The sequence below is a fragment of the Trichosporon asahii genome (genome assembly GCF_000293215.1).
Source record: "Trichosporon asahii var. asahii CBS 2479 unplaced genomic scaffold scaffold00050, whole genome shotgun sequence".
NCBI classification, from domain to species: domain Eukaryota; kingdom Fungi; phylum Basidiomycota; class Tremellomycetes; order Trichosporonales; family Trichosporonaceae; genus Trichosporon; species Trichosporon asahii.
Window position 1 is genome coordinate 248617 of NW_014040874.1, and position 9004 is coordinate 257620.

A 9004-nucleotide genomic window follows, 5' to 3' on the forward strand; every position below is an offset into this window, starting at 1 on the left:
GGGTGACTAGTGGAGGGGCATGATTCTCCGAGCTGTTCCGCGATCTTCATTTAATCACTTCCCTAACATCTGCCTTCTCGGACCAGTCTCCCTGCATCATGTGCCGCTACCCTAAGCTTGCCCGCAGGTCTGACAGAGCAGTGATGCATCAGCAGGCTCCAAACCTGGCCCAGAAGGAACGCGAGAGACACAGCGAAGCTCACGGCCCCCGATCGAGAACGAAACAGACCAATCATAGCCCGTCAGGAGAGAGGAAGGCGGCGAAGTCCACCCCTCTTCGTATCCCTCGTGAAACCTCTGCGAAGGCCGAAGGGCTCGTACCACTCACCATGCCAGCGACGCGCACGCGCGCGAAGTAACTCGCGAGCTCGCGTGAGCTGAGTGGGCACGGAGACGCCCGATAGCGGACGCACTCTGCTCCATACGGCCGATTGCTGACATATTCTGGCGATCTCAGTCATCAGGCATCAGGTAATGAACGGCCAGCTCCGATGGATGAGCCTGTATAACACAACATGATTACATGATCTACGTACAGTGAACTCTGTAAATCTCTGCCTTCCTCACTTCCCATGCTTCCCTTGCTGCTTCACGCATCAGAGCCATCCTAAAGCTCCATGAACGACTGATCCCCGAGGTCTTCTTCCTCCTCCCGCCTCTGCTCCTCGCGAGCCTTGAACTGGTCCGCGCGGCGCTGCATCGCCGGGTCCCTCTGAATGCTCGCCTTCGTGAGCACCTGCGCGCATCCAAACTGAGGGCACTTGGCGTTTCCTCCCCTGCGAGTGGCGACAGTGATGCTCTGGATGATAGCATCGTACTCGTAATAGTGTCCGCACTGGGTCGATTTGCACGCGTCCTTGAAGATGCCGCCCGTGATGGGACAGCGGAAGGTCTGCGTCACGCCGCCGACCTCGATCTCGTCCTCGTCGTCGTCTGGGCCCTTTGCGAGCCAGGTCGACATAGGCGGACAGCCGGCGTCCTCGTGGTTCACCTCCCAGATGCCGGTACGGAAGTCGATGAACCGCTCGTTCGTCTTAACTGCGTGTCAGCTCAGAGGAAGAACAAAAGCTTACACCTCGACCACTCGGAGCGCGCGTCGTACGCCGCCACGAGCTGGGCGTACTCTGCCTCGAGCTGTTCCCGCACCACGTCGGCCGTGCACTGCTGTCAGCTACGTGCCGCACGAATTCAGCGTACCTCGTCCTCCTGCCTGTTCAAGCGCTGCAGGATGGTCCCTATCGCCTCCTTCTTGAGCTGCAGCTTGTCCATCGTCGTCAGATTCCTGATGAGGCCTGCCTGAATCTCATCAATCATCGCGTCGTCTGGGCAGATATCCTCAATGGCGACGGCCGTGTCCTTTGCTTCGGCGACCGCTATGTCGACGTGCGTGATCAGGTCGTCAATCTGGTTATCGAGCGCGCGCAGCTGTCTGTTAGCCTTGATACCCTGAAAACAGCTTACGAGGTGACCATATTTGTCCTTGCTGACCGGCTGGTTCTCAAAGGTGTCGATGGTCCACTTCTCCCGCTCATCCCCATCTTCGTCATCTGATAAATCGGGTTTGCGAAGCGACTCGTCGTCCAGAGTGCTGAACTGCGTGTCGCTGAAGCCATTCCGACGCCGCTGTGACTGGCTCGGACCCGCCTCTGCGTTCTGTGTCCGTGTCGTCCTCGACATTGTGCTGGGTATTGTTGCTGAGATCACCAAGCTCACTTTCTGATCTTCGGTACGCGTCAGGTTGACTGTTGTTCATGAGCGTCACGTGACCGACGCGTACGGTGGAGGAGTGGACGCGTGTTTATGGGCAGTCGGCGCGCCCTGAAAAGTACACCTCAACCACCGCGCGCAGCGACTGGCCAGGCCAGTGAAGTCTCTCGAAGTCTGGTCATCTCGCCACTCACTCCTACTCATACCTCTCATCCACCTTTCACCATGGCTAGCCCCCTTACTGCTGGCTTCTGCCAGCGCGCACACACCGCCTCCGAGACGCCCGAGGGCGTCGAGCCCGTCCTCCAGGTCCTCAGCGTGAAGCGCATCAACTCGCCCGCCTCAGGAGCCCAGGCGACGGACCGCTACCGGTGAGAAATAGAAATCTGACGCGTCGAAAATCAACTCGACCATCCTTGCTGACCACCATGCAGCGTCATCCTTTCCGATGGAGAGTACTTCATCCAGTCCATGCTGGCCACGCAGCTGAACCATCTCGTCGAGAATGATGAACTGGAGAAGAACACGGTCATCAAGCTCACTTCCTTTGTCATCAACACCGTTCAGAACCGCAAGTATGTCACGTCATCACCCTGCGATCGCGTAAGCTAACTTTCAGGCTTATCATCATTCTCGCCCTTGAGCGCCAGAACTGGAACGGCCAGAAGGTGGGAAACCCCGTCAACGTCGACCAGCGCGCCGCTGGAGGTGTTGCTTCTCCCGCACCCGAGGCCGCTCCGGTCACCAACGGTGCTGCTAGCCGTGGAGGCGCGTCGAATGCGCGCCCGGCAGCTGCCCCTCGTGGCCCCAGCCGCGACATGGGTCCCATCTTCCCCATCGAGGGTCTCAGCCCGTATCAGAACAAGTGAGCTGAGGTATCCTGTTGCTTAGCTGACTCTCAGGTGGACGATCAAGGCCCGCGTCACGCAGAAGTCGGACATCAAGCACTGGTCGAACCAGCGCGGCGAGGGCAAGCTCTTCAGCGTCACGCTCATGGACGAGACGGGCGAGATCCGCGCGACCGGCTTCAACGACCAGGTTGATGCGTTCTACCAGCTGCTCGAGGAGGGTAAGGTCTTCTTCATCTCCAAGGCGCGCATCAACATTGCCAAGAAGCAGTTCTCCAACGTCAACAACGAGTACGAGATCACCTTCGAGAACCAGACCGAGATCGAGCCCGTGAGTTGTCATCACGATTTTTGAGCTGACGTCAGTGTGGCGACGACAAGAGTGTGCCGGAGATCAAGTACAACTTTACGAAGCTGAACGACCTGGAGAGCCTGCAGAAGGACGCGACGACCGATGTCATCGGCGTCGTGCAGGAGGTGCACGACCTCGGACAGATCACGTCCAAGGCCACGCAGAAGCCGTTTAACAAGCGTGACATCCAGCTTGTCGACCAGAGTGGTCAGTCTGTTCGTCTCACGCTCTGGGGCAAGACGGCCGAGAACTTCACCCACTACGACCACCCAGTTGTCGCCTTCAAGGGCGTCAAGGTTAGCGACTTTGGCGGTCGCTCGCTGTCCATGTTCTCGTCTGCCACGATGGCGATCAACCCGAACACTGACGAGGCTTGCGCCCTGCGAGGATGGTGAGTTGAGTCGGTCTTCCGCAACTGACACGCAGGTACGACTCTGTCGGTGAGAAGACGAACTTTAAGCAGTACACGAACTCTGGCGCCATGAACGCTGTCTCGCGGCCCGACGAGATCAAGACGATCGGACAGGCGAAGGACGAGCAGCTCGGCATGACGGACAAGACGGATTACTTCTCCGTGTGCGCCACCATCTTGTACATCAAGCAGGAGACGTTCTCGTACCCCGCCTGTCCCGGCGAGGGTTGCAACAAGAAGCTCATCGACGAGGGTGCCGAGTGGCGTTGCGAGAAGTGCAACCGAACGTACCCCGGCCCGGTGCACCGGTACATTCTGCAGATGAACGTGATCGACCACACGGGCTCGTTCTGGATCACGGGCTTCAACGAGGTCGGCGAGCAGATCATGGGCGTCTCCGCCAACGAGCTGTTCAAGCTCAAGCAAGAGTCGGACCCCGAGGCCGAGAAGTACTTTACGCGGGCGGCCGGCCGCGAGTGGGACTTTAAGATCATGGCCAAGCAGGACTTCTTCAACGACACGGCGCGCGTGCGCTACCAAGCCCGCTCGTGCGCGCCCATCAACTACGCCCAGAGCTCGCAGGCGCTCGTCGACAAGATTGAGGCAATGGCCGTCTAAAGGGCGGTGCCGCACCCTGTTTGATAGAGATTTAATCGAGGAAGACAGACCAAAAGGAAGCCCACTCGTTCCGTTTCGCTGTTCAGTCGCTGTTAGGATCACGCACCCACCACTTGGAAGTGCAAATGTACAAAGCCAGCCGATGTAGTACCACAAAATGCACAGTAGTATAGTTTCTGCCTCGCGCCTGTTCGCGCTCCGAGGGTGGTTGGACATTACTGGCACATATACATGACACAATATACAGAGTCGTTACCGCCTTCCCTATCTCCTCGCCGCAACAACGGCCGCGGCTACAGTCCGCGCCACCGGTCCATCTGCCTCTGGAGCGCCTTGACAGCCTCCTGCTGCACCTGATCGCGGACGCGCCTCTTCTCGTCCTCGTTCAGGAAGCCTCCCTGGCTGAGCTCGGCCTCGATGCGGCCCGGGGTCAGATTCATGGGGTTGAAGGCAATGCTCCTCCCGTCCGAGAGGGGGATGACGCTGGCGCCCTCGTCGGGCTCGTCCTCGTCCTCATCCACGTTCCGGCGGAAGAGGAGCGAGGGCTTGCGCTGCATCGTCCGTCCCGACCGGCCCGAGGCGACGGAGCGCGTGCTCTGCGACCGGCTGTGGCCTGATCGGCCGGAACGAATCGACTCGGCCTCCGCCTCGGCCTCGGCCCGGGAGGTCGTCGTCGGGCACCACGGTGGGGTCGACGGGAGAGCCGTTCTGCGAGAAGAAGGACTCGTTTCGTCGAGGCGCGCGAGGCGTTTGCGGAATTCGAGGGGCGAAGACGTGGTCCTGGGGAAGAGTCGAGGCGCCCGTCGCGGAGGGCAGGTCCAGCTTGCGTTTCTTAAGCGACTTGGTCGTACGGCGCTTCACGGCGGGCGTCGTGGTGCGCGCTGGATGTCAGCTTTCATCCCCAAGTCCTCGCAGCTGCGATCACGGGGCGACTCACGATTCTTGCTGTTCCTCGGTGACTCGAGGGGACTCTCCCTCTTCCGCTTGGCCAGCTCGAGCGTCTCGGCCTGGTCACGCTCGGGGTGCTGCTCGGCAAACTGCTTCTGCGCAATCGCGCGAGAGGTCGCAACAAAGCTGCCGGCCCAGCAGGCATCGAGCTCGCCGAGCGTCATGCCGCGCATGCTGCGGGGAATCTTTAACATGTCTGCGTCGACCTGGGCGAGGAACGTCGAGAGGGCTAACTCGAGCTGCTGCCGCATCATTCTCGTGCGGTCGGCGACTGTCATCAGCACGTGCTTAGTTGCGGTTCGGAGACCTACCTTCTAAATCAAAGTTGTCGAGGATCGCCTGCTGCGCGCTCTTCGACTTGACGGTCTTGCGCTTCGGCGTCTGCATGCCCATGGGTGTGGCGAGGGGGCGGCGTGATTTGGTCGACATGACCGGTGGTTGCTCTGGGATGGATGGGGAGGATGTACTGCACGAGTTGCAGTTATAGTTGTTTGTTTGGGTGGGTGAGGGAAAGCAAGTCAGTCGCGCGGCGGCCACGAGAGATTGCTTCCGCTTCCACCTCGCGGGTGAGGAGGTTATTAGCCAACTTAGTAATCATTCCTGGTCTGTTGATTAGACGAGGTTGTAACGCAATGCTAATGCGGCCCTGAGTATGATCGAGCCTGGATCGTCACGTGCGGGGTGCGCTTTGAAGGCCCAGGTGACCCAGAAACGACTCGAGATACTCCGCTCTGGAGCTAGTGCGACGCAGGCGCCGTCTCGTGCACTGGTGCCCTCTTGGCTCCGCAGTCAGCGCACAGGTCTGCCTTTAGAGGGATGACGTGAAGTTAATTCTTGGCAACACAATGGACCAAAATGGTCGCTGCCCTGCATGACCGCTTTTCAATCACGATCCCACTACCAAGTTGAACTCAAGTCGAGAACAATAATGAACTACCCTGGTAGCGATGCATGTTTGGCCGTAGTTCCTGCTGATGGAGTGAGTCTGGACTGGATGAGTTACGGAGTGACCTGCACGGTGACCCCGGTGACTTGACGCAGTGGTGGACGCTGATTTGCGGGGGGAAACCTGAGAGACCGAGGCGACGCTGATCGCGGCTATCTGCCGACGTCATAACGGTCGTCTACAGTCGTCGTCAAGCAGTGCCTGTCGACTGCGCCGACAGAGCATGTGAGCCTGATTCCACTCCTGACCGACATTTTCCTCCCAGTTCTGCGTGTGTGCATCGCCGTCGTGTCCCCTTCCATCGACACCTACTAGAACGTGACGCCAACGCATCCTTTCTTCTCTGCCTAGCCGCGCCACCGCCTTCGCCGCGCCCTTGGCCTCTTGGTACGGCTTCCTTGGTCTGACGCCACCCATCGAAAAGTCGGTCTTTAAACGAGGATAAGCCGCTCCTGAGCGTCATCCCACCCAGCAACGGTACAGCCAAAGGACCATCAAGTGACCAGCCCAGCAAGGAACCCCGTTACTCCGCGACCTTAACTTTGCCCTCCGCCCAACGACGCGGAGCCCTCACCGACACGGAGCGACAACGTCGTTCTTGTGGAGATCCGCGAACGTCTTTTCTCTCCATCTTCACGATCTACGATCACGATTCACGATCCGCCTAACGACTGGTCTCCCCTGGTGGCTAAGCTATTCGGCTGAGACCTTTGCCCAGATCAAATTTTGTTCCCACATCCCACCGCCCACTATCTGCAGCCTCGCTAAGCGACTCGGAGATCCTTAAGAGAGGCTCACGCTCGGTTTCCTCACTCCCCTCTACGCCACTGCCGACAGCACATAAGTGAGGGACACTGCGACAATGCCCCGCATCGCCGCGCCCCCGCTGAACATGACCCCCAGCTCGTCGAGTAGCCGGGATCAGTTCGGACACATTCAGAGTACGGACCAGCTGCACTGCGAGTTGGCAGCGTGCCGGAGCGACGAACGCGCACTGGCGGTTCTCAGGGGATACATCGCACCGCGGTCTGAGAACAAGAGAGCGTGCGACAAGGTCCTGAACGAGGTGGAAGTGAAGGTGAGTAGAAGTCTGCTGGACGCAACTGTGGTGTCTGAGTTAGGCTCAGTGGCGGGCGACCAGGCAACCTCAGCTGACTCCAGTTCCCACAACACTCGAAGAGCGTGCAGTCAGTCAAGATCCTGTACGGCCTGAAGCCGCGGCGCTCAGCGACAGCTCAGATCCGAGCGCGCGGAGCGACTCCCATTCGTTCGGCCACGGGTGCGACCTTTCCCTCCGACATGTTGTCTCCCGAAGCTCGCTCAAACCTGCGACAGGCCGAGGCCACTGCCAGCCGTGCACCTGCCGGCCCGGGTGGCTTGCCGCCCTACTCTGAGCGCGACCCCGACCCCGCCTCGACAATGATGCTGGAGCGACGTCTCGCCTCTGAGCTGAACGAGCTTGGCGGTCTCAGCGGATTCTGTGTCGAGTCTACAGACCCAGACTACCTCGACGGCATTCGGGAGACTCGGGACGAGAACGAGAGCCGTCGGTTCAGCGCCGGCGAAGCTGGAGAGAGGCGGTCGCCGACGGTCGCCGATCGAGGAGAGGAATAGGAATGAGAACGCCGCCCGGCGGCTGAGTATGCCCGTGCTCCCTGTTCGGCGGGATGAGCGGCGAGAGCCGCGGAGGGCCGAGACCGATAGGGATAGGGATAGGGATAGGGATGTGGCGCGGGATGCAAGGCCAAGAGAACAGCGGCGGGAACCGGCGCGGGGAGCAAGGAGAGAAGTCCGAGACCAGCGAGACGCCGCACTCCGAGACCGCCGCGAGTCGAGGGAAGCCCAGCTCCGACGGCCATCTGGCGCACACCGGTTCTCCCGCTCCGGTTCAGAGGCGAGGGATACGCCGCGTCGATCGGGCAACTCGATCGAGTTCATCCAACCCCGCCAGCGCAGGAGCACCGCCTCGCCGACGACAAACTCGCACCCGCCGCCCGCCGCCCACTCGTGCTCCGAGCACACCGGCGACCCCTGCTGCCCCGGCCGAGACCCCCGTATCGCCTACGACGCCGAACACCCCCAGCGGTGCGCCGCCTACAGCGCTCCGAACCCCGCCTCCACTCCCGCCTCGGGTTCGGGCTCTGCCTCGCCGCGCTCCTCCGCCTCCGAAAGCCCCGTCACCCCCGTGACCCCCGTCATGGCGCGCGCCCCTTCCCCACCCGCATACGCGACGCTGGACCCGCGCGCCGTCACGCGCTCCCCGCCGACGACCTCGCTGAACGTGCGTCCGCGCCGGTCGCTGCGCAACCCCTCCGCGCCCCACGGCTCGGCACCCGCGCGGACCAGCGCACAATGGGCGACCTGATGAGCGACATTGTGCCCGTCGCTGGGTCTGGTGCGGGGCTGGGCCTGGGCTCGCCGAGCGGGTACGCGTACGGGGGCGAGAGCGTGTGTGTGCCCGCTGCCATCTCGCCGCTGGGCGAGGACATGGTGATCCCCGCCAGCGAGCGGTATGGCGAGCGATACGCTGCCCTGGCGGGCAACGCACACGCCGCAGCGACGGGCAATGGGGGCAGGATTAAGAATCTCATGAAGCGGTGGAGCGGGGGCAATAGGCGTATGGCGGCGGCGTGAGTGAGTTGCGTAGGCTGCTCCAAGCAGTACACGGGACACATATGGCACGGGTTGGGATAGATATTGCCAGCGACATTGTATCATATGCAAGCTTTGTATTCACGGTCTGGATGGTCTGGATTTGAGGCGTTTTTCTGCGGAGCTGAGACATTGGAGGCGCTGGCGGCTCTGGCTGGCGTCATGATCTGACGATCTGGAACTGGGGCATTGACGCACCGCTTTCGACATGGAACTGACTTTTCACTTCGCGTGTCCGCTGTGTCCCGACGTAACCGATATAGCCCATGGGCACATGAGCATGTTAAGCCTACGTCGTTATCTCCTCCCCCTTTCATCAGATAAACTACGTCTGCCAAGCTTGATGCCAGCTGATCAACCTTCACATCACATGCAGATCATACACTGCACCGCACCCAGATTCCATTCTTGTACCCGGAACGTGGCGAGCGAGGTACTCGGCGGTGCTGATCACGCGACGCAGCCGACGCGGACACTCAAGCCTCCTCGGGTCGGAACGACTCCCCGCCACCACGTGCGGG

The 9004-nt window shown here is 60.7% G+C and overlaps 6 protein-coding genes across 6 annotated transcripts; 4 read left to right on the forward strand and 2 right to left on the reverse strand.

The window, feature by feature from the left end:
- Positions 1-607: 607 nt before the first annotated feature.
- Positions 608-1677, reverse strand: A1Q1_01297 (uncharacterized protein; the record flags this gene model as incomplete). The annotated part of the gene is made up of 2 exons (XM_014324370.1): positions 608-1033; positions 1198-1677. The coding sequence occupies 2 exons, from the start codon at positions 1675-1677 to the stop codon at positions 608-610; spliced, it is 906 nt and encodes a 301-aa protein (XP_014179845.1).
- Positions 1678-1932: 255 nt separating this feature from the next.
- A1Q1_01298 (uncharacterized protein) lies at positions 1933-3302 on the forward strand (the record flags this gene model as incomplete). Its single annotated transcript, XM_014324371.1, has 5 exons — positions 1933-2078; positions 2142-2282; positions 2327-2560; positions 2610-2886; positions 2937-3302. The coding sequence occupies 5 exons, from the start codon at positions 1933-1935 to the stop codon at positions 3300-3302; spliced, it is 1164 nt and encodes a 387-aa protein (XP_014179846.1).
- An 86-nt stretch (positions 3303-3388) lies between these two features.
- A1Q1_01299 (damaged DNA binding protein) lies at positions 3389-3937 on the forward strand (the record flags this gene model as incomplete). The annotated part of the gene is made up of 1 exon (XM_014324372.1): positions 3389-3937. One exon carries the CDS (start codon positions 3389-3391, stop codon positions 3935-3937), a length of 549 nt encoding a protein of 182 aa, XP_014179847.1.
- A 513-nt stretch (positions 3938-4450) lies between these two features.
- A1Q1_01300 (uncharacterized protein) lies at positions 4451-5314 on the reverse strand (the record flags this gene model as incomplete). The annotated part of the gene is made up of 3 exons (XM_014324373.1): positions 4451-4818; positions 4875-5156; positions 5197-5314. The coding sequence occupies 3 exons, from the start codon at positions 5312-5314 to the stop codon at positions 4451-4453; spliced, it is 768 nt and encodes a 255-aa protein (XP_014179848.1).
- A 1379-nt stretch (positions 5315-6693) lies between these two features.
- A1Q1_01301 (uncharacterized protein) lies at positions 6694-7445 on the forward strand (the record flags this gene model as incomplete). Its single annotated transcript, XM_014324374.1, has 3 exons — positions 6694-6909; positions 6959-7018; positions 7071-7445. 3 exons carry the CDS (start codon positions 6694-6696, stop codon positions 7443-7445), a joined length of 651 nt encoding a protein of 216 aa, XP_014179849.1.
- Positions 7446-7473: 28 nt separating this feature from the next.
- A1Q1_01302 (uncharacterized protein) lies at positions 7474-8465 on the forward strand (the record flags this gene model as incomplete). Its single annotated transcript, XM_014324375.1, has 2 exons — positions 7474-8112; positions 8178-8465. 2 exons carry the CDS (start codon positions 7474-7476, stop codon positions 8463-8465), a joined length of 927 nt encoding a protein of 308 aa, XP_014179850.1.
- Between the last annotated feature and the right edge of the window lie 539 nt (positions 8466-9004).